Genomic DNA, 25,120 nt, shown 5'->3' with positions numbered 1-25,120 from the left:
AAGTGATATCTGATCACATTAAAAGCATTTGTTAGATTTATAGGTTAGTTTAGATTCAACGGCCGCATTGATGAACTGTCATCTCTTCTAATTAAGAGGTCTCTCTTGTTCAAATCGAACCTTTATCAATTTTGATGGTATCCATAGCTTATTTTCTCCTGTAGAAACAAAAGCAAAATCTTGTCCCTAACGTAACACATGTCCTGGTTTCCATTCTGAGATCAGCACATCTCTAAAGTATACAGGCTGATTTAATTCTGTAGTGTTTTTTTTCTATTATCCAATGTCTCTCTGCAGCTGTTGTTCTATTCTCATTAGCATTTAGAAAATTCAAAGTTAATAAAGCATTATGTAATCTATTTCTAAGGGTCTTTATTACCCCTTTCTGTTAATTTAGCATATCTTTACAGTTCAATTTGATCTTTCTATAACTGCTTGCTCTGTAGGATTGTGTGGTATACCTGTAATATGCTGTATATTGTACTAAGCAAAAAAACTGTTTCATTTTACTAGAGACATGCTAGAGCATTGTCAGTCTTAATTTATACAAGTATACCCATGATGACCATAACTTCTAACACATGAGTGATTACAGAATCAGCCTTTTCAGAACTCAAAGCAGTTGCCCATTGAAATCCTGAATATGTATCTATGGTATGGTGTACATATTTTAATATTCCAAGTTCTGCAAAATTAAACACATCCATCTGCCAGATTTCATTTCTTTGAGTATCCATTGGGTTACTACCTGCAGGTAGTGGCGTTTTGGTTGTATAAAGAACAAGTAGGACATTTCCTTATAAGTAGGACACTTCTTTATAGTTTCCTTGGCTTCTTGCCAAGTACTAGAAAAACAATTTTTCAAACCTGTGCTATTGGCATGATTTTTTTTTAATGAAACTGAGGCATCCAGCCCATCTCCTATCAGTAGTTATCAATTTCATTATTACCTTGTGCTAAAAGGCCTGGCAGGTCCATAAGGGACCAGATGTATCTTATATATAAGTGATGATTTCTATTTCTGAATATTTCTTGATTTCATATGAATAAAATCACAAAGTTAATTCTTACTCGTCAGGAATAAATTCAGCAGTTTCAATGTGTAAAATAACTTTTTCTGCATACTGAGAGTCAGTAACTATGTTAAGACTTTCCATAAAATATATTAGTACCATCAGAATACCATATAATTCTCACTTTTGGACAGTATCATAAGGAATTTGAGCCACTTTACTTAAAGTTCCTGATTTATAAGCTGTCTCTCCTGATTTGTTTGCATCAGTATAAAATATAGATGCTCCAAATGTTGGTGTTCCCCATAAAATATGAGGAAGGATCCAGTCAGTTTTCTTTATAAATTCAATTCTCTTGCTTTGGGATATTTGTTGTTAATCTCACCCCAACCCCAAAAAAATTACTGCAAGCTCTTTGCCAGTGTTCACTTGCTGCTCATAATTTGTCAATTTCATCATTAGTAAAAGGTACTACAATGTCTGCAGGGTCTATTCTTGCTAATTGATGAAGTCTCAATTTTCCTTTTAGAATTAACTCAGATCTTTCCACAAAAGTTTTTAATTTTACTCTATTTATGTGGTAAAAAAAATATCCATTCTAAGATAATATATTCCCTCTGTATTAATATTCCTGTAGGAGAATGCATTGAGGATAAAATAACCAGAATGCAATCAAGCGCTGAATCCAAATGATCCACATGTGCATTCTACAATTTCTTTTCCACCAAAGCACATTCTCTCTCAGCATCAGCTGATAATTCTCTTAGACTAATTAAGTCCTTGTAACCTTTGAAGGTTTGAAACAAATTAATCAGTTCTTGATTTTTTACTCCAGTAGTGGGCCATAGATGAGCAATGTCTCCCAGCAATCTTTGAAAGTCATTAAGAGTCCACAATTGACCTCTCCTAATTTGCACCTTTTGGGGCCTAGTTTTTTGTAGGCCTATTTTATATCCCAAGTAATTAATAGAATCTCCTCTTTGTATTTTTTCAGGAGCAATTTTTAATCTCCAACAAGGCAAATTTTTCTTTACTTCTTCAAACATTCTTTCTAAGGTATCTGCATTTGAAGCAGCTAGTAAAGTGTCATCCACATAATTAGGTAAATTATAGATTGAGAAAATTGCTTATGTATCATTTCCGATGGCTGTTATACAAAATACTGGCACAGGGTGGGGCTATTTAACATTCCCTGTGGGAAAACCTTCCATTGATATCACTTAACAGGATGAGAATTGTTGTAAATAGGCACTATGAAGGCATATTTTTCCTCTGTATTTTTCTTGTAAAGGTATAATGAAGAAACAATCTTTTAAATCAATAAGCATAAGAAGCCATCTTTTAGGTAATAGAGAAGGCAAAGGAATTCCAGACTGTGGAAAGCCCATTGGCTGAATTACCTTATTAACAGCTCTTAGATCTGTTATCATTCTCCATTTTCTAGATTTCTTTTTAATAATTAATACAGGAGAATTCCAAGGGCTGGTTGATTCTTGAATATGCTGCGCATTTAACTGCTTCTGTAGCAGGTGTTCTAAGGTCTTCAGTTTCTTTGATGTTAAAGGCCATTGCTCAACCCGTACAGGTTTGTGTGTCAACCATTATAAAGGTAGGGCTGTTGGTGCCTTTGAAAGAACAGCAGCTGTTGTACTCTGTTCTTGTACAATCTGAATGGTCAGTGACTATTTTTTAAAATATTTTCTAATATTTTTCTGAGAAACATGTTAATTTATGTGTTGTTTCTGAAATTGGAGGAATGTTAATTTGAGTATTCCATCAGTGTGACAAATTACATCCTCATAATTCATTGCTATGTTAGCTACATATGGCTTTCATTTTCCTCTCTGTCCTTCTGTCCCTATACATTAGACCCATCTCACACTCTATTTTATCTGAGATAATGTTCCAATAACTAAAAGCTGAACATTTACCTCATGAAGAGGCCAATTTGGATGCCAAGATTCTACTGCAATTATTGTTACATCCACACGTGTCTCCAAGACCTTCAATAACAATTTCATTTGTTTGTATTTTAAATTTTTGTCTATGTTTTTTATAGAAGTTTGCCAAAATATTTGCTTTACAATTTCTCCTGAATTTTTTGTTCTCTCTTCTATAACTGTTCTATCATCCAGAGTGGTGTGGTTTTTTACAGTAGGCATTATGTTTTTTAATGGCTCTGAGAAGGAGTTTTCTCCAGAAAAGGACTGAACCAAATGTTACATGAGGGACTGCAAGAGGCCCCTCAAGGTATTTCCAGATGGCAAACGATTACCTTGACTGTCTCTTGTTGAACTACATTTATTAGTCCAATGTCTGCCCTTGCCACACCTGCATACTCCAGAGGGTAAGGGCATTCTGTTAAGATTATTCTAAGAAAAATCATTGTTTCTAGGAATGCCCTGTTTACAATCTCTTTTTAGGTGACCTCATTTACTGCAATTGAAACACCTGACATTTTGATTTTTCTTCAAACCTCTACAAATCATCTCTCCTACCCCAGTATCATCATGGTTATGAGATTCAATATTGACTGTATCTTAGATCAATTCTGCTAAGGGTGATGATTTTGCCTTTAACAGCCTACTTACCCCTTTGCATTGTACATTAGCATTTTTAAAAGCCAGATTCAATTATTATTTGTCTAGATTCTGAATTTATTGCTGAAGTCAATCTTTGTAAGAAATCAGTAAAGGTTTCTTTTGGTCCCTGCATAACTTTAGTAATGAGTATGTTTTCTTTCCTACTTCTTCAATTATGTCCCAAGAATTCAAGGCCACTGTGTGGCATAAAGCCAGAGTGTGGTCATCATATAGAGATTGCCTTTGTACATTAGCATAACCTCCCTCTCCAAGAAGTTGCTCTTGGGAAAGTTCCATACCTCTAGCCCTACTTCCTTGTTCAATGGTCTTAGTCTCATCTTTCCATCAGGTCCTCCACTGTAATTGAGTATCAGGCTCCAAGGCTTCTGTAACCAAGCTGGGTCCAAGACTGTCTTGGTTACACAGAGAAACTCTATTGCAAAAAAAAAAAAAAAAAAAAAAAACCTATTATTAGCTATTTCACACCTGTGTGTGTTTGTGCATGAAAGTCAAATACTGCCCACTCTCTCTCCTACCTCTCCACTATCGTGGTCCACAATTCCAACAAATTTCTCTATTATGTTCTTCTCTATTTGTTTTGCTTGGGACCCACTGAGACTGACCAGCGCCATATGTGAAACAGTGGGTTTGGAGCTATGTGTTGGTGCCTGGTGGGCTCAGCAGAGGACTACAGCTAAAGACAGTGATTCTTCTTCTACAATCCATCCATTACCAACATTTGAGAAGTAAAGGGTGGGCCCTGTGAGCCTTTCCCTTTCCTAGACTGATTGTGGTCTAGTGTGAGGTCCATGCAGGTCAGTACAGCTGCTGTTGGTTACTGATTACAATAGCTGTATGGAATCTGGACAACAGCATGCCTTAGCCCTGCCTCCTCTTTCCCTTCTTATTCCCTCTCCTCCTCCTCTTCCTTCATGTTCCCAGACACATAGATGGGAGGTAACTGAGCTTTTTCGACCTGCGACCACATACCTCCCTTATTTTCTGCATGTGGGACAGCAAGAGTCTCTGCATTCACCATTGCATTAAAAAATAATTTCTATATTTTATCTAAAAACCACCTTTAGCGTCTGAGTCACAGAAGACTAACTTGTTTCTCAGTTAGGAAAATGACTAGACCACCATCTAGTGGTGAGAGCAGTACAGCGCAAAACGAATTCGGCCCTGGGCTGTTAGCAATAGAGTGCCCACTGACTTCTGGAGAATCCTTTGTCTTTTCAAAACCCAAGTTCCTGAAATGTCTCTCCCCAAGTCACAACTGCAGTATTTGGTTTTGATTTGTTATATTTGTGTCAGCGATGGGACGTTGGCATCTGAATTTACCCTGTTATCCTTTGGTGTAAGTATGTAGACCAGGTAGTCAAGTCGAGGTTAGGCTGCCTGTCTTTTATCCGAAGGGTTCAGAACTCACTGTGGGGGTCAGATACCTGGGTGCAGCGTCCTCCTAGATCCAGTTCTGGTCCAGGCTGGCAGCGAGCATGTGGGGAGGCTGTGCAGAGCGGGTGCAGGGCAGCCTGACAGCTGGAGCTGTGTGGAAGGCAGCCTGAGATCGAGTGGGAGGGAAGGTTCAGTGGGGCGGGGATATTCACCCGGAAAGAGCAATTGGGAGGGTGTTGGATCTTAGGTGGGTGGAAGTGGGAGGATTTAGAGGAGTGACGAAAACGGAAGCTGTGAAACCTAATGAAAGAGGACTAGGAAGTGGACAGAAGAGCCAAAGCCAGAAGTGGCAATTGCCGGCTCCCTGTCGTTGCTCCGGGTCCTGCACGGTGGGGGATCGCATGGTGCAGACCTGGGTGCGGAGGACACGGCGGAGTCTCGCGGGGACACGAAACCTCCCCGAAGCCGCAGTCGCAACGCAGTGGCGGGAACCGCAGCCCGGCGGCCCTGGAACCTCCCAGGTCAGAGGAGCTGCGGGGCTGGGACACGGGAGGGGAGGGACCGGGGGTGCGAGCAGTTTCTCTGCTGTTCATAAGGAAGCCGGATCCGAAATTCTGCTGTGGGTGTCTTCCCTTGGCGATAAATTTCAGATAATGTTAACTGGAACAATCCTGATGGTTTTTTCATTGATCTTCTGATTGTCAAAATATTCTCAGAAAAACAACCCACTAGAATATCTGAATTTATGTGTTGATATTTGTAAACACGGTTCTCTTTTATTATGGTGGAAAAGACAAATTTACATTCATCCACGCCAACTATCGTGTTAAACCACTTCGCTGTTCAAGAGAATGGCACATAGAACTAGGGATTTGGCATTCACGGAGAGCTTTTATATATTTGTCATAAAATGAACGCCTGCAAATTAAATTGAATTCAAAATTATATTTTTGCGAGTTCCATAGATATGGTTGTAAACATTAACATTTAAAAGTAAACTTTTTGTCTGCCATTAAATTTTCATCTGACACGTATACACTTTGTGATGTAAATGGAGCATTTTGAAAAGTGTCTTTGACAGGTTTGGTGGCACACACCTTTAATCCCACCACAGGGGAGGCAGAGGCAGGTGGACCTCAGTGTGTTAGAGGTCAGCCTGGTCTACCTAACAAGTTCCAGGAGAGCCAGAGCTTCATGGTGAGACCCTGTCTCAAAAAAGAAAGAAAAGAAAACAGCAATGTGTATGTATTTTTGTGCTGATTTGTTAGTGTGCAACTTAGAGCCTGGGAAAGCACAGTATACTTTCTTGCCTATTAGGTCACAGTATTTTCACAGTTAGAAAAGTCGTTATCAGCCACATGGTGGTGATGGCACACTCCTTTAATCCCAGCATTTGGGAGGCAGAGGCAGGTGGATCTGGGAGTTCCTTGTCAGCCTGGCCTACAGAGCAAGTTTAAGGAGAGCTGGATCTACACAGTGAAACTCTGTCTCAGGGAGAAAAAAAAAAGTAAAAAGAAATGGAAAGGTATTATAGTATAGGATAATGTTAGAAAGCAGCTTTTGAATAATTACAATAACTTATCTACATAAGAAAAAAATGTCTAGAGGAATCTTTTCTCTCCTTGGTTAAAGAAAAGCACTCTGTCCACGGACACATGACCAAACTGTTATTTTTGGTTCTTGTGTTTGCTGTGTTTGAGTCCTGAATTCATTGTGTTGCTCTCTCTGGATCAAAACTCACTTTGTAGTCCAGGCTGGACTCAAACTTACCCCGTTCCACCCACATCTGTCTCCCCAGTGTTCAAACTGTAGTGTTTCATTTTGTGGTCTGTTGACAGCCAGCGGTGTGACTGTGGACTTCTCCCAGGAGGAGGGGCAATGCCTGGACCCTGCTCAGAGGGTTTTGTACAGATACAATTTTGCAGAATTGCAGCAGTCTGGTTTCTGTGGGTGAGAACAGCTTGCCTGCAGTCTTCCTTGCTCCTCCTTAGGGTTTCTTGGCAAATTGCTCTGCAAGTGTGTGTCCGTTTGAGAGGTGTAAGGCTTCTATCATATTGGGTCTGTTATAAATTCAGAGTGTCAGTAGTGTATGATATTCTCATCCCAATCATTCAGTTCCATTTCTGTCCCTGAGATTTGACTGAACTGTGATTGGAAGTGGCATTCAAGTTACTCTACTAACTGAAAATGCTTTCTAAATATTATCAGTATTCTGACCCTGCATGACAATTGAGGAATTACTTGTATAATCCTGTATTTTTTTTTTTTCTCTTTACTCAGCACAATACTGTGTAAGAAATCCAGGTGCTTCCTGAACAATCTCTTTCCCATGTGCAGGTCTCACTGATCACCCAGACCTGCTCACCTGTGCTGCAGAACAAAGTGGCCTGGAAGGAGAGAGGAGACAGGAGCTAAGGGTCCAGGTATAGTGAAGATATTGGTGAAGGAGTGGAAAGGGGATCAAGTGAATGTGGAAGTGGGACATGAAATCAGTTTTGCCACATTCTGTTTCACTAGAAATAATTCTGGAGATTTCCACTGAGAACGATCTCAGAAAGATATCCTGCAGTAGGTGTAAAAACAGGTTCTACAGAAGCACTGATACGAGAGAGGCAAGTAAAATTGTAACTGAGTATGTTTGTGAGTGATGCTGCCCATGTCTTCATAACAGTATTCATTGATTTTCATTTTTATGATTATAGTGTATTATAAAATAATCAAAAATTAATATCTCTAGGTTTATTTATTGTTTTCATAATCCTGTAGCTTTTGAAATTCTAACACATTTCTGTACCTTTTACTGTTAATGTCTCCATTTCTGAAAATAATGCCAATATAGTTTTGGTTTTTTTTTTTTTTTTTTTTTTTTTTTTTGTTTTTTCGAGACAGGGTTTCTCTGTGTAGCTTTGCGCCTTTCCTGGAGCTCCCTTTGGAGACCAGGCTGGCCTCGAACTCACAGAGATCTGCCTGCCTCTGCCTCCCGAGTGCTGGGATTAAAGGCGTGCGCCACCACCGCCCGGCCGCCAATATAGTTTTATAAGAAATCAGGAACTATATTTACACACTGTTAAACTCCTTTGTGTGCCTCCCAAGTACTGGAAGCAAAGGCATGAGATCCCAAGTGCTGGGATTAAAGGTGTGTGCCACTACTGCCTGGCCTCCATGGCTAGCTAGTGGCTTAGCTCTGCACTCTGATCTTCAGGCAAGCTTTATTTGTTAGATCACAAATAAAATATCACCACAGTAGAGCTTTTAAATATGTACATATTGGCCCTTAAAACTGCTGTTGCACACAGTCTGTTCGATCCATTTGCCTACTTATCGATTATATTATCATTTGCTTCCTTTGTGTTTTTGATAGGTTCTGTATTATCCATTGTAGTATAAATAGATAGCTATTAAGTGTATCTGCTGTATAGACTGTCTCTTCATACTTTTAATTATTACCATTTACCTGGATGTTTCTTATTTTACCCAGTACTATTTGTCTGGTTCTGCTCTTGTTTCAAGTGTTCACCTTTGTGTTACTCTGCAGGATTCACTGTTTTAGATCATACATGAAGGTTGATGATTCATTATATGGTAGGAGAGATTTGAACCCAGGCTCATGTTTTTATATTGGGATAGATACTTTTCCCAGTGCCACTATTTGAAGAGGGTATCTAATCTGCAACATATATTTGTGGTATTTTGGTGACGTTCACCTGGATATTGCTACTGGGCATGTTCTGGATCTGTTGCTGTATTGGTTGCTCTGATCTGGAATCACACTGGGATAGCTTGAGCATTGAAACATTTTCCTAGGGCTGCTCTGTACCCAGGGAATTTATGTCAACATAAATTCTAGGTTTCTCTGTACTATTTCTGTGAAGGTTATTGTGGGAAGTTTAAATGTCATGAGGTTTGAACTGGTGATATAAACCATCTACCTCTAGGAGGCAACCACGGATAACAGCAATAGCCTAAAATGTTTTGAGAGTCTCTTGGACAGCTGTGACAAACAGCTTCAAAACAGGCTTCTTACACTGGTGTTGGTCATTTTCTTAGAAAATCCGTGGCTCTGGTGGGGAGCATTATCAGGCCAGATGGGGAATTTTCATTTACACTCTAAGTATATATGCATAGTCAGATTTACATGTATTGTAGGCATTTTTCCTAGATGGGTAATATTTAATGAATAGTTGGATTCCTTATGACTGTTTAGAAATCCTTGCCCTCCTTCTTCTGTTTATATCTGTCCCTTCTCCATAGTTAAATCCCTCCCTGTCTTTCCATTTCTCCCTTCAGATCTCTTGTTCCCTATTACTCCTGTCTCTATTACTCACCCACACCCCACAATATTCTCTTCTTACTTTCCTGGTCACTGCAGTTACTCCAGGTTGTGTACTCACATCTGAACATTTGGAGCTAGGAACTTCCTATGAGAGAGAACATGAATGCATTGTCTATCTTTCTGGGTCCAGGTAACCTCACTCATATGATCTTTTCTAGGTCCATCCATTTAGCTGCAAAACTCATGATTTCAATGTTCTTTGCAGGTGAATAATATTGCATAGTGTATATGAACCCCATTTTCATTATCCGTCTGTCAATTAGGGACATATAGGTTGTTTCCCTTTTGTAGCTATTGTGAGTAGAGCAGCAGTGAACACGGCTGAGCAAGTATCTGTGAAGTGGGATATTGAATTCATTCAGCAAGTGCCAAGGAGTGGAGCAGTGGGTCATGTGCTATATTAACTTGAGGATTTATTTAATTGAGGATTTTCTATATTGATTTTGAGAGTGGCTAGATATTTTTTTGATGGAGTTCTTACTCTCTGTGCTTTTGCTTTTGATGTTACTGCTGGTTGGATTATTGGGAACATTCCTCTTCCTTCTCTGTGAGAATTATTGCTTTACTGTCTTGCCTATGGATGATTACTTCCCAGTTTTCCTATATTTATCTATCCCTTACATGAAATTTATTATTTCCCATGTTCTCATGGATACTCCCTCTGATTTTCCTGTATTTGCCTTTGATATATTGTCTGCTGTCCTGCTTTGTTGAAATGAATTGTCTTGCTTCATAAATATCTTGAACTACACTTACGTCTTTATCAGTTCTAATATAGATGTAACAATATGGTTGATAGTGACTTTTTTTTTCTCCAAGCTTCAAATGTTGTTCCGTACTCTTCCGGCTTTGGGATCATTGACCAGACACCTGGTGTATTCTGTTGCTTGGGTCTTTTCATATGGTTTAATATTGTTCTGTAAGCTTTCAGTATTAACTTTTGCTTTTTCTTTTTGACCCTTTATATGAAAAGGCAGCAAGTCATCTATTCATTGTTCCTGAAAGAAAAACTCAAAGAAGAGAAACAGAAAGAAATGGCTGATTCTCCAGTAAGCATGTCCCAGGTCAGTGGTCATGTCCACTCTTTGTAGAAATGTTATATATTCAGATATTGCAAGCCTTTAATTTTCTGCTTCTCATAATTTTTTTTAATTTTACTATGAAAAGTGTTTAAACAACAAAATCACACACTGAAATTAACCAGACCTAAAGACTATACAACTCAAGGTACTTTTTTAAAAATAATTTATTTAACTTTATGTGCATTGGTGTGAAGGTGTTATATCTCTTGAAATGGAAGTTACAGTTGTGGGTTGCCATGTGCATGCTGGGAATTGAACCTGGGTCCTCTGGATGAGCAGCCAGTGCTCCTAACCCCTGAGTCATCTCTCCAGCCCTCTCAATGTACAGTAAGAATAGTCATTGGGAACAGAAGTTCTGGAGCCTCACATGGAATTTTATATTTATATTTTGCTGCAGGCCACAGAAATATATCATAAGAACTCAGCTGGTTATGGCAAAGTCACTACCTGGAGGGATCAGGGAATTCCTCTAGAGGAAGCCAAATCCCAAGGAATTTTTGGTGTTACTTGGCTTGTTATATATCAGCTGTCTTCTGTTATGAAAATCATGTGTGCCTTCATAGTTTTTCCAATTGACTTTTCCCTTAGAAGGGCTAACAGTGTGGACTGATCACTCTCTGGACATACACATTCCAGGTATTTGGAGAACAGCCTCAGGAAAGGCTTTCTCTGGAATCAGATATCTCCCTTGGCCACTTTCAAGGACTAGCAGTAATAACAGTCCACATACAAGTCTCCTGATTTAAGATAAATTCCACAAGGAGACACTGCCTAGGTCAGGTGGACCTTAAGTGATAGCTTTACACAATTTAGCTTGGACCCTCCTTTCATATATATATATATTACTCTCTTTATAGACCTCTAACTCCTTACCTAACCACTTCTAGGAATATTTAGATAACCTTCTGCGCTGACAGCTATGCTCAGCCAGAACCCCAGTTCAAGCCTCCCTGTAATTATCATCATTGGCAGCATCCGGCCAGGTCCATCCCCAGATGGAGGAAAGTACCTTATCAGAGATACCTCTGTACTTTCTAAGAACAGAGTTAAGCATCCAGGCTACCCATTTGAGAAGGCCTGGTGGATGTGCCAATTAAGCTTTGCTTCTTCCTTTCCCAAACCTTAACTCTAGTTCCAGATGTCCCTTTAACTATCACCAGAGGCATCTAGCTGTACACAGGTTGCCTAGCGACTCAGCACACTTTCCCCCACCCTGCAGAAAAAACGGCAGATAGCTTGGACAGATAGGAGCCACAGGAAAAAAGAAGACAGTTTTATTTTCTCCCATTGACCTAGCAACTTATAGATTCTTAACATTTTCTACTAATCACGTTTAAGAGTTTAATAGTTGAGCACATAAGATCCCTCTTCTTAGATATTACCCGAATTTAGCCTTTAGTTTATTCATTTCCCCATTGGTCACTTCCCTTTGGGGTTTCAAATGATAATTAACGATTATTGCCTCTCAATGTGATTCTTATCATCCCTCTGTTTGACCCTGGAAGCCTGGCTTTATATACCAGGACTTCCAGGGCATGGAGAGTCAGAGAAGAGAAAAGAGAATGGAAGAACTAGACGGTTAAGAACTTGCAAGGAACAAACTGAGATGGGGAAGAACTAGATTGTAGGGCTAGAAGTGAGTACCAGAGGAACGAGATGGAAGATGAGGAAGAACCAGATGGGGAAGTACTAGCTAAGTAAGAACAAGCTGAAAAGGACCTAGATGAGGCAGAATTAAGATGAGAGAATTAAGATAGAACTTAGAGGGAGCAATAGATAAGTATAGAGAGAAATCAGGCAAGAAGGGAACTAGGCATGATAACAGAACTGAAGCTGTGTATATAGGATGTTATGCCAGAGGAATTAAAGCAAGTGGACTACAGAGCTCGGTGTGCTGAGATTCTATTTCCTGAAAATAGTCCTCCCCGTTAGTAGTTCTCTCTCCTGAGCCCCTGGGATGTATAATAGTAAGATATTTTAGCTATTAAATATATTTTTATGAACTTATCTGCTACAAAAAAAGAAAAAAAACTATGACATAATTAGAACTAGAAAAACACTTAGCTTTATATCCTTTTCATAACTGGTGTCCATTACCTGACAGTATGAAATGCTGTTATACTCATTGTTATTGTTATAGCCAAAATTCTTTGCCTATAAAGCCAGTCATGAATTCTACCTTTCACGTCTACTCCCTTCTCTTTATGGAATGGCATTGGACCTAGAGTTTAAACATCCCAACTGAGCCTGATAGACTAGAGTCATGTAAGGCCCAAGTACACACAGGATTGATTTGTGTCAGTGTTTTAGCATGATCTACAGCTACAGCGTTTAAAGCCCATTTCGTCATCATGAATATCCCTTCTGAGACATGTCTGCTGTGATCCTGTGTAACATAAACACTGCATCCATAACAGATAGATAATTGTGTCCAGACATTAAATGTCTGTTGTTTTGTGTGTATGCTTGTAAGACTATTGTGTCAGTCTGCTTTCACAGAGGTGAAAAATCCACTATACAATATGACTATATTAGAAATCTTTTTTTTTTAATATCTTCACTCATCTACATCCCTCCAGGAAAGCACTGTGTCCTGTAAAACATAATCAAACTGTACTTTTTTGTTTCAGGGTCTGTTGACATTCAGGGATGTGACTGTGGACTTCCCCCAGGAGGAGTGGGAATGCCTGGACTCTGCTCAGAGGGCTTTGTACATTGATGTCATGTTGGAGAATTACAGCAACCTGGTCTCTGTGGGTGAGAACATTTTGCTTCTAAAATTCCTAACTAATCCTTTGTGTGTACTGGCATTATAGATTGTAAACTCTGATAAGCTGTCTTAGAAACAGCAGGAGACTCGGGAAAGTTTGTTAGTAGAAAAGAACTTTTTCATGGAATTTAATTTTTTGTTAACATTTTCTATGTTAGAGGTATCATGCACCCCTCATTTTGGCTCCACAATGCACTCATAAACTTAGTATCCTATAATATTTACACCCATATATTAGAGCTCCATGTCCACCGTTGTACCTGACATGGTTTTAATTGTGAAAAATACTCAAAATGTGCAAACTGAAAATTCTCCATACACACACACACACACACACACACACACACACATATATGCTGAAGATTCGACAGGAAATAGCAATTGGGAAATCATTCCTCTACTTTGTGTTCTCTTCATGTACTGAGTCCAGTACTGTGTTAGATGTCTGTCTTCTTTCTAAAAATTCTAGCATGGGTCATGGGCTACCTCAGAAAACACATGGATTATTGTGTGCAAGGTAGGCCTGGTCATCTGTCCGGAGCAAATGAGATTGCCCTGGAATGTGGAGAGGAGAGGGTAGCCACAGCCAAGGTGGGCTAGGGAATGAGCAGAACAACAGTGACAGCCTCAAGTGAAATAGAAAGCAAGAGCTGAGGGTGTTCTTGTGATGTTCAGTTCCACTTGAAAGGTTTCTTCTTTTTTAAAAAAAAAGATTTTATTATTTATTTATGTAGATGAATGCTCTATCTGCATGTACAACTTTATATCAGAAGAGGGCATCAGATTCCACTAGAGATAGTTGTGAGCCACCGTGTGGTTGAACTCAGGACCTCTGGAAGAGCAGGTGGTGCTCTTAACCACTGACCCATCTCTCCAGCTTGAAAGGATTCTTGATCATTTAACTTAGTGTAGTGTCCTGGCCCCAGGAAGCATCCTGTCTGTTGTAAATGTTAGAAGATGTTGTGTCTTATGCAGCTGAATTATGATGACAATTCTAGTACAAAATGCAAATTTATTTGACTGTGCTGACATCAGATTGGAATCTTTTTACAAATGTTAAGTCCAACATGAGTCCATGAAGTATGATTATTTTTTAAACTGACTCACCCACACAACACAATACTTTCTTTTTACTTTTATTGTTACTGCAGTTACTCCAGGTTGTATATTCATATCTGAAGATTTGGAGCTAGGAACTTCCTATGAGAGAAAACATGCAGTGTCTGTCTTTCTGGGTCTGGGTTACCTCACTCATATGATCATTTCTAGGTCCATCCTGGAAAACTCATGATTTCTCACCCATGCCTTCCTTGTATACATATCTTCATATTACATCCTTAATGGAAAACACACAGACACCCTTCTGGAAAATAATCTCAGGAGTCCATGTACATAGTGGACTTGAGAATTACCCTATGAGGAAAGTTAAGAAACACAGCAATGTGTGGAGCTCAGACAGTGGAGAATAGAAATAAGCAATAGCTGTCCATGACAGCCCTGCCTCAAACAATCTAGAGCCTCTGGTATCTGGCAGTCTACTTGTTTTGCATCCATTACTTTTGAAGATCTAATGGGTTTTTCTGCAGAAAAATAAACCCTGATATGTTTTTACGTAAGACTTATTCTTTAAAGGAATTGGGTCTTCTGTATAGTACTCCTCTTTGCCTATCACTTAGCATGTACAAACATTGTGAACCTCTTCATCAATTTCTGAGAAGAAATATTTAAAGATAGAGACATGTATTCTAAATATAATCAATCAATGAGCTCCATCCCAAAGCTAATTGCTAATTCTTCAATTTCCTGATTCATCTTTTGCCATTAGACATTTTCAATAAGGATGAGATATCTGTCATATCACAGACCCTTGAAGACTGTTGTGCTGTTTTTGTGAGAATATATTGAAATACAGTGAAAGAAAAATGTCTAGGTAGTTGCTGGTTGACTTATCTTAAGAGAGAACTTAGAGAGACATTCATTTATCATAAGTTTTTATTGCAACAAGTCCTACTAATCTGAACTGTACTCATTTTCAGAGAACTATTGCAAATGTGACCCTATCCATCCACATGTGAAGACTGAAAAGGAGTCTTGTCAGTGTAACGAACTTGGCAAAATGGTTCATCAGTCCTCCAAATGTGCACTTTATAGAACAAGTGAAACTACAGAAAACTCTAATAACTACACATGCAGTAACCACAGGGATGCCTGTGTTGACTCATCGAACCCAGACAGACATGAAAGCATGCACACTGGAGATGACCCTTGCAAATCTAAAGACTGTGAGAAATCTTTAAGTTTGTGTTCCAACCTTACTCAAGATCAGAGACTCTACACTGCAAAGAAGGAGCACAGGCAGGGAGAAGATGATGACTATTTTGCCTCTGCATATAGTCTTTTGCAACAACCAATCTACATTGGAGAGAAACCATACCAGTGTGGTAAATGCAGGAAATGTTTCAGTACCACCTCACGCCTCATTGTACATCAGAGAATTCATACTGGAAAGAAACCCTACAAGTGCAACCTTTGTGGCAAATCCTATAACCAGTGTGCAAATCTTAGAATACATCAAAGACTTCATACTGGGGAGAAACCTTACAAATGCAAAGAATGTGGAAAGTCATTTCGACAGTCCTCAGCTCTTAAAAGCCATCAGAAAATACATACTGGAGAGAAGCCTTACAAATGTAAGGAATGTAACAAATCCTTTGCCCACCATTCCAGTTTCAGGACACATCAGAAAATCCATACTGCTGAGGAACATTGTAGTTGCCAAGAATGTGGCAAGGTCTTTCATCAGCTTTCACACTTTAGAAGACATTATAGACTCCATAGTGGAGAGAAGCCTTACAAATGCAATGAGTGTGACAGATCCTTTACGCACTACTCATCACTTAGATGGCATCAGAAAACTCATTCTCTAGAAATTTTTTACAAATGCAAAGAATGTGGTAAGCCCTTCCTTGAATTATCACATCTTAAAAGGCATTACAGAATTCATACTGGTGAAAAGCCTTACAAATGTGAGGTATGTGACAAATCCTTTACTGTGAACTCAACTCTTAAAACACATCAGAAAATTCATACTGGGGAGAAACCTTACAAATGTGTGCAATGTGACAAATCCTTTACCAAGTGCTCACATCTTAGAAGACATCAGAGTGTTCATACTGGAGAGAAACCTTACAAATGTAAGGAATGTGACAAATCTTTTCCTGAGTGCTCAACTCTTAGAGAACATCAGAAAATTCATACTGGAGAGAAACCTTATAAATGTGGAGAATGTGACAAATCCTTCATCCAGCAATCAAATCTTAGAACACATCATAGAGTTCATACTGGAGAAAGACCTTACATATGTAAGGAATGTGGCAAATCTTTAACTACACGCTCAACACTTAGAGCACATCAGAAAATTCATACTGGAGAGAAACTTTACAAATGTATGGAATGTGACAAATCCTTTACCCATAACTCACATCTGAGAACACATCAGAGAATTCATACTGGAGAGAGACCTTACACTTGTCAGGAATGTGACAAATCTTTTACTACATGCTCATATCTTAGAGCACATCAGAAAATCCATACTGGAGAGAAACTCTACAAATGCAAAGACTGTGACATGTCCTTTCTCCGGATTTCTAGTCTTAAAATACATCAGAAAATTCATACTGGAGAGAAACCTTACAAATGCAAAGACTGTGACAAATCCTTTAATCAGGTTTCAAATCTTAGAAGACATCAGAAACTTCATACTGGAGAGAGACCTTACAAATGTCTGCAATGTGACAAATCCTTTACCCACAAGTCAAATCTTAGAACACATCAGAGAGTTCACACTGGAGAGAGACCTTACAGTTGTAAGGAATGTGACAAATCTTTTACAAGGTGCTCCTATCTCAGAGCACATCAGAAAATTCATACTGGAGAGAAGCTTCACAAATGCAAAGACTGTGACATGTCCTATATCCACCTTTCAAATCTTAGAAGACATCAGAGAGTTCACACTGGAGAGAAAAATAACATTGTAAATAATATGACATAGCATTTTTTTGGTATTCTCTGCTTATAAATTCCAACAGTATACATAATGGAAGCATAAACTTGTGAAAGCCCTTAATGAAGTTTTAAATCTTACAAAATATCACAGAATTTATATTAAATTAAAATCTGTAATAGTAGCTATGTGACTTTTTTTTTTTGTAAATGTGTATGGGTGCTTTGTCTGCAGGTATTTCTGTGCACTAAATGTATGCCTGTTCCCTGTGGGGGCCAGAAGAGGGCATAAGAGTCTCTGAAGCTAGAATTCCAGACAGCTGTAAGCACCTATGTGTGTGTGTTGTGAATTGAGCTCCAGTCCTCCAGAAGAGCAGTCCCATTTATCCAGCCACTGGGAAAGGTGTAATAAAATCATTTCTCTTAGCCAGGTGGTGGTGCCATATGCCTTTAATCCCAGCATTGGGGAGGCAGAGGCAGGTGGATACATGTGAGTTTGAGGCCATCCTAGTCTACATAGCTAGTTACAGGACAGCCAAGGTTATTACATAATGAAATCCCATCCTCAAAAACAAACAAAACAACCTAAGAACAGTTTATCTTGTTCAGCATTCAAGAATTCATAATAATGCCAGGCTAGGTAGTGAATGCCTTTAATCCCAGTACTTAGTTAGTCTGGGGTCATCCTGGCCCACATAGTGAATTCCAGGACTGCCAGGAGTACATAGACCATGTCTCTAAATAAATAAATAAACAAACAAATAAGGACAAAATGTAGTAACATAAAACAATGTAACAAAGACCTCTGATTGTACTGTTCATCACAAAATGTATGCTTCAGAGAAAGCATAGAAAGGTATACCATATATAATCTCCATGTCTTGCTGTTCGTTGGAAATCACATGAACCAAATTCATTGAAATGGACAAATCCTTGACCTAATGCTGAAACTACCAATATAAAGGCAAATTCAATATGAAACAAAACACAAGAAAATGCTCTAATAGTCTCATCTTTTGTTTTCTTTGAAAATCTAGAGTCAAACCTTAAAATATCAAGAAGGTGAGAAACTGTAAAGAGATAAACTGTACACATGACAACACAGGCATATCACAAAGAGAATCCACAAGGGCTCTGGGCTTGGTGGATCTCTGTGAGCTCAGCCTGATCCACAGTGCAAATTCTAAGACAACCAGAGCTATACAGAAAAACCCCATTTAGAAAAACCAAATCTTTAAAAAAAAAAAATTCTGAGGACATGCCGAAATTCATTTTGAATACTGAAGAAATATGTGTATTTACTTCACACTGTTAAAAAAAATTATATAGCTTCCATTAACTGTTAGTAGTCCCTCATGAAGATAAAGGAGACTCATAAGACCCACCCTGAGCCATGAAGAAATGGTAATTGCCCCGATCTTACACAGTCGTCTGTTCTTAGTACTTTCTGAACAGTTACGAGTCTACCTACATGAAGAGGAGTCTTCTTTCACCAAGGTTGAGAGTAGTACAAATTGATAATTATAAACATGAATATTTAGATGACTCTTGAACAACATGATCTTGAACAAAACATCAATAAGTTCTTCCATTGGACCTATACTTCCCAAGCCTTGGTTTGTGACCGTGGCATGAATTCCTCTCTATGGAGCAGGACTCAAAACCTAACAAGAGAGAAGTTGGTTATGCCCATAAGCAGTCATGCCAGTATTGCACAAGTGCACAAATCTTGCCCAGTAGGTTGCTATTGTAAGATGTAGGATCCAGGGGTAAGTAAGGCCACTGATATCATTTCTCTGCCAGCAGCCTATGAGAGGTGACCAGGAAGGAGAGTTCCCTGGTAAGTTCAAGATTGCTCTCTATCTTGCAACCAAAGTATTTGGTGTCTTCAGCAACACCATGTATTTAGGGTGTCTAAACAAGAGCACTGGCAATGACCTATTTTGTTTGGGGTGCATCTGTGACCTTCCTGACCAAGTAAGTCCTATTTATTTATTATTTATTTATTTATTTATTATGTTCCTGGTACAGAGAGTTCCATTTAATAGCCCTGTTGTCTCTGTGACCTTCCTGACCAAGTAAGTCCTATTTATTTATTTATTTATTTATTTATTTATTTATTTATTTATTATGTTCCTGGTACAGAGAGTTCCATTTAATAGCCCTGTTGTCTGGGAGCAGCATTATTTACCCATGTGGGACACATCTGCTCAAAGTTTTAAAATTATGTTTACTATTAACCTGTGAGACAATGGAATTTCATGAGGCTTCTTCATACATCCTTTTGGTTAACTCACCCATTCTTCCTCCTTTCTTCCTGTCTCATGCCCAGTTAAACATTTAGCACACGTTAACATTTATAGCACATATGTTCTACCATCCTCTATTGTATTATTTACTTCTGTTGCAAAATGATAGATTCCCATGTAGTTTCTTCATGGACATCTTGCTTGAGTTGACCTTTCAACAGCTCCCACTCTTGCTACCACACCACTAAATACTTGAACCATTCTGCCCCCATAATACCCACTCTCTAATTTCATATTGCCTATATTCTACTATGTATCCTCTCTTCTTGCATCTCCCTACTAATGATTCATGTATAGCTTCCTGACTTCTACACATAGTCTTACTAACACACACACACACACACACACACACACACACACACACACACACACACACACACACAAAGTTTGAAGCTATGACCCACATTTGGAAGAGAACATGTCAGGTTTGACCTTTGGGGACTAAGTGGCAGCACTCATCATATTGTCTTGTTGCCTACATTTAAATCTAGATTTCACACTCTGATTTTTATTTACAACTAAGTAATAGACATTTGTAGATGTCTATCACATTTTAATTTACCCATGATCAGTTGATGGACATCTGGGGTGGTTGCATATCTAGATACTGTCAGTAAAGCAACAATGAACATGATGGGCAAATGCTCACTGGTAAGATGGCAGTCCTTAGAGTTCATGCTCAGGAGAGGTTACAGTTTTTTTCTGAGATTAAACACCTCCATCTTGGAAAAAACTCCTTATTAAAACGCTGGATATTAACAGACAGGTAAAAGAACGGTTCTCTATGTGAGGTGATACAATCAGTAAAACAGGGAATCTCCCAAAGCTTAGAAGTAGACACAAGCCAGGCAATGGTGGCGCACACCTTTAATCCCAGCACTCGGGAGACAGAGCCAGGCAAATCTCTGTGAGTTTGAGGCCAGCCTGGGCTACCAAGTGAGTTCCAGGAAAGGCACAAAGCCTCATAGAGAAACCCTGTCTCAAAAAACAAAAACAAAACAAACAAACAAAAAAGAAATAGACAAAAGATTGAGGAAGTTGCAGAAACTGGCAAGATTTACTAGGGAGGTCCTGCCTCAAGCACATATAATCAGTAAGGACTGCTGACACTGTCAGACAAGCTGAGCTGCACAGAAGATGCTCAGACAAGGGATGGAGCAGACACAGTCAAGCTGTCTGGACCAGACAAGACAAGCTGCCTGGAGGAGGTAATGAGTGACTTGAAAGACATGTCCAACCTCCCTTGAGCTTTTCAGTGATTCCCTTGTTTCCAGCATCATTAGACATCACCCTCACAAGGTGATGCAGCTGTAATTGAGTCCTTTGTGCTTCTATAAGTAACCACTCACCCACACTCTTGAATGTCAGCCCAATAAAACTCACTGGTCAACTTGACTTTAGAGATGACTCAGTGGTTAAGAGTACCATTTGCTCTTTCAGAAGACTCCCTTTGAATTCCCAGCACCCTCACATAGGCACTCAATCTGTAACCTCAACTCCGGAGCATCCAATGCCCTCCTCTGGCCACACTGAGCACCAGGGAAACACATGGAACCCAGACATGCATGAAGACAAAACAGCTCTAATTAAGAAAACAAACAGAAACCTCATTGGTTCACCAACTTAAACTTTGGTTTGGTTTGTCCCAGCTTTGGTTTGTCACTGGTCCCTCAACTGTGATACGTAGATGTTGTCATTGTTTCCATAGGAATAGTGTCACACATCAGTGCTTTGTGTCACACTGTAGTTTCCTTTCTTTCATTTATTCATTTATTGGGGTGACATCCAGACTAATTTCAAAAGATCATTCTCTGGTTCTCATTCTCACAGCAGTGTATGACCTCTTTTCCCTATATTTATGCCAACATTAGTTATTTTTCTTTTTCTATTTTTTCTTCAAGACAGGGTTTCTCAGTGTAGTTTTGGTGCCTATCCTGGATCTCGCTCTATAGACCAGGCTGGCCTTGAACTCACAGAGATCCTCCTGTCTGCCTCCTGAGTGCTGGGATGAAAGGTGTGCACTACCACTGCCTGGCATTATATGCATGTTTTCAGTGCTGACTATTTGGTATTGAATAACCAGTTGGTGTGCTCTTCTCTGAGGGAGACTATTTCTCATGCTCCCAGCATCCTCCGGTTGCCTGTAGTTCTCTGTGTAGGGTTGAGATATTGTGGGCTTTTCCCCATCTTCTTTGGCATGCACACATTTGGGAGGTCGTGTTGGAGATTTATAGACAAAGCTTCTAGCATTGCTAGGTATGATGGTTATTCTTGATTGCCAACTTGACTACATCTGGAATGAACTACAATGCAGAAATGGAGGGCACACCTGTGAGATTATTTTTGCTTGTTTTGAAGGAACTGAATCCACTTTTAGTCTATAGCTTTGAGATTGGAAGCCAAATGCCATTAATCTACATCTTGAGTCTGAAGGACACACACCTTTGATCTGGCCCACACCTTCTGCTGGAAGACTATATGAAGACATGGAAAGAGGAATCATTTTGCTCACTGCCTGTTTGTTTGCTCCTTTTCTTGCTAGCACATCCATTCCTTCACTGGCATTGGAGCCTACTTCTTTGGGATTCCAGCATACTGAAGACCAGTCGAAACATCCAGCTTTGTGGACTAAGCAACTACTGGATTTTTAGACTTTCTGTTACAGCCAACTATTGTTGGATTAGCTGGACAGCAGCCTGTAAGTCATTCCAATAAATCTCCATTATATATATTCATTCTGTAAGTTCTGTTACACTAGAGAACCCTGACTAATACACTAGGAGACACAATCTCACAACAAACTCCCTGGTCCTCTGCCTCTTTTAATCTTTATACTCATTCTTCAAAAATGATACTTGAGCCTTAGGTGCAGGAGTGTTTTACAGATGTATCCAGTGGGCCTGGTCTCCACAACTCTGCATTTTGATTAGTTGTGGATTTTTGTAGTGGTTTCTGTTGAAAAGAGAAGTTCCCTTGATGAGGGGTGAAGATTAAGCTTACCTGTGGGTATAAGGGAAAATGTTCAGTTATTTGCTAGTGATTGTGATGGTTTAGTAAATGGTACTTGTTTCTTGTCCTCTAAAATTTTTGTCTTCACCAGCACCTGTAGGTAGCAAGATTTCTAGTACTACTCACAGTTTCTATTTTATTAAGAGGATCTTAAGTCCAATGAAAGAGATGTTGGTTACCACCAAGGTATACTTGCCACTACTACATTCTTAGGGCTACTGTTCCAGGATGACAGTTGATGTGATGTGTAGACATCATAGCTGGCTAGGACTGTTTGTTGGCCCCCTCCTCTGGAAGCTTGCATGATGCTTCTGGTACCATGAAAGCTCTTCCTCAGGGAACAATTTACGTTGTTTTAAGACAATGTCTCTGTTTATCTCCAGCTGTCAGAGACTTACTGTGTAGAGCTGGCTGGCCTTGAACTCAGAGTTCCCCTTGCCCCTCCCTTCTGAGTGCTGGGTTAAAAGGCTTGCATGACCTTGCCCAACATTACTTTTTGTTGTTATATTTTTTTGCTATTTCCTGTGTACCCTTTGCTGACCTGGAACTTACTCTGTAGGCCAGGCTAGGCTTAAACTCACACAGATCTGCCTGCCTTTGCCTCCTGGGTGCTGGGATTAAAGGTGTATGCCACTACCTTTATGTCTTGACAATTAGCCAAGATAACTGCACTGCCTACATGATAGAAATGTGTGATCAACTGGATGTCTTGTTAACTGACATCAAAGACTTCTGTTACACTAAATTGGAAACTAAGTGAAATAGATGAATATAACATACCAAATTTAAAGCAACATAAAATAGATATGTTTACAGAACATCAGTAGCAATGTGACTAAAGCAGTTATAAAATGTCACCCTTCAAAGAACCCTATGACCAGACTGACAGGATTCAATCAGAACTCCAGCCAGGTGGTGGTGATGCCTGCTTTTAATCCCAGCACTCGGGAGGCAGAGGCAGGCGGATCTCTGTGAGTTCCAGGCCAGCCTGGTCTACAAAGTGAGTTCCAGAAAAGGTGCAAAGCTACACAGAAAAACCCTGTCTCGAAAAACAAAAAACAAACAAACAAAAAAAAATATCCAGAGAAAAACTAACAGCAAAGATACTTAAAATACTAATTGACACAAAAAAGGAAGACTTTGTGGCTCACAGTATTACCTGTTATTTTTATCAGTTAATGAGCTGAACATGGTAGCATATACCTTTAAATCCAGCATTTCAGAGGCCAAGGTAGATGGATCTCAGTGAGTTCAAGGCCAGCCTGGTCTACAAAGTGAATAATAGACAAGTCATGGCTATTAAACAGAAAAGCCCTAAACAAACAAATAAGTAAACAAACCACCAGATAATGATACAGCCAAAAAGAAACTACAGACTGGTATATTCATTTAAAAAACTTCTGAGCTATGGATGGTGGCACATGCCTTTAATCCCAGCACTCCTGAAGAAGAAGCTGGCAGATCGCTGGGACTTCAAGGCAAGCACTATCTACTCTAAAAAATCGGGTTCCAGGATGGCCAGGGTTACACATAGAAACTCTGTACCCCCCCAAAAAAACCAACCACAACAAAGTCTATTATTAGATATTTCACATCCGCACACATCTATATGTATATACACACACTCTGTGTGTGTTTGTGTGCCTGCACCTCAAAAACTGCCCACTCTAACCTTCTACCTCTACTATCCTGGTCCACAATCCCAACAAATCTTTACTATGTTCCTCTCTGTTCATTTTACTTGGGACCCACTGAGATTAACCAGGGCCAATGTGAGACTGTGGGTTTGGAGCTATGTGTTGGAGTCTGGTTGGCTCAGCAGAGGACTACAGCTAAAGGCAGTGATTCTTCTCCTACAATCCATCCATTTGCAACTTTTGAGAGGTAAAGGGTGGGTCCTGTGAGCCTTTCCCTTTCCTAGACTGATTGTGGTCTAGTGTGAGGTCCATGCAGGTCAGTACAGCTGCTGTAGGCTACTGATTACAACCGCTGTGTGGAGTCTAGAGAATGGCATGTCTTAGCCCTTCCTCCTCTTTCCCTTCTAATTCCCTCTCCTCCTCAACCTCAGTGTTCCCAGAGCCACTGACTTTAGTGGGAGAGAAAGGTGTTAGGGAGGGGAGGGTGTTGGCCCTTGGTGAGTGTAGGTGGAGGATAGAGAGGCCGGAGGAGAAGTTAGAGGAGTGACATAACAGGACGCTTCCTTATTTACTGCATGTGGGACAGCAAGCGTCTCTGCATTCACCATTGCATTTTTTAAAAAAAGTCTGTATTTTATCTAAAAACCACCTTTAGCATGAGAACTTGTTCCCGAGTTAGTAAAATGACAAGACCACCATCTAGTGGTGAGAGCGGTACAGCGCGGGATGTGCTTAGCCCTGGGCTGATAGCGGTGGACTGACCACTGACTTCTGGAGACACCTAATTCTTTTCAAAATCCAAGTTCCTGATGTGTCTCTCACAAGTCACAACTGCAGTATTTGGTTTTGGCTTGTCATGTTTGTGTTAGCGATGGGACGCTGGCATCTGAATTTACCCTGTTATCATTTCTATAAATTGTAGCCCGAGGGGGCTGGTAGTTAAATCGAGGTTAGTTTGCTTGTTATTTATCTAGAAGTATCAGAATCA

At 39.6% G+C, this 25,120-nt stretch overlaps 2 protein-coding genes across 4 annotated transcripts in view; both read left to right on the top strand.

The window, feature by feature from the left end:
• The window catches only part of LOC114688537 (zinc finger protein 54-like), a 35,463-nt gene extending 18,101 nt beyond the window's left edge, over positions 1–17,362 (top strand). The window contains exons 1-5 of one of the 3 annotated variants that reach the window (XM_028863113.2): positions 5,463–5,511; positions 7,328–7,413; positions 10,297–10,387; positions 13,036–13,162; positions 15,212–17,362. In XM_028863113.2, the coding sequence (XP_028718946.1) occupies positions 10,358–10,387; positions 13,036–13,162; positions 15,212–17,226 (2,172 nt within the window). In that variant the 5' untranslated portion in view covers positions 5,463–5,511; positions 7,328–7,413; positions 10,297–10,357 and the 3' untranslated portion in view covers positions 17,227–17,362. Of the gene's footprint in view, positions 1–5,462; positions 5,512–7,327; positions 7,414–8,191; positions 10,388–13,035; positions 13,163–15,211 lie in introns of those variants that run through there. The other 2 variants (XM_037202593.1, XM_037202594.1) reach the window with 2 other exon arrangements.
• Positions 1–25,120, top strand: part of LOC114688538 (zinc finger protein 665-like) — a 107,085-nt gene that overhangs the window by 17,933 nt on the left and 64,032 nt on the right. The window contains 1 exon segment of the mRNA XM_028863116.2: positions 5,468–5,511. The gene's annotated coding sequence lies outside the window, so the exon portion shown is untranslated.

Source organism: Peromyscus leucopus, chromosome 1 (assembly GCF_004664715.2).
Source record: "Peromyscus leucopus breed LL Stock chromosome 1, UCI_PerLeu_2.1, whole genome shotgun sequence".
Taxonomy (NCBI): domain Eukaryota; kingdom Metazoa; phylum Chordata; class Mammalia; order Rodentia; family Cricetidae; genus Peromyscus; species Peromyscus leucopus.
This window is presented reverse-complemented; position numbering and strand designations above follow the sequence as displayed.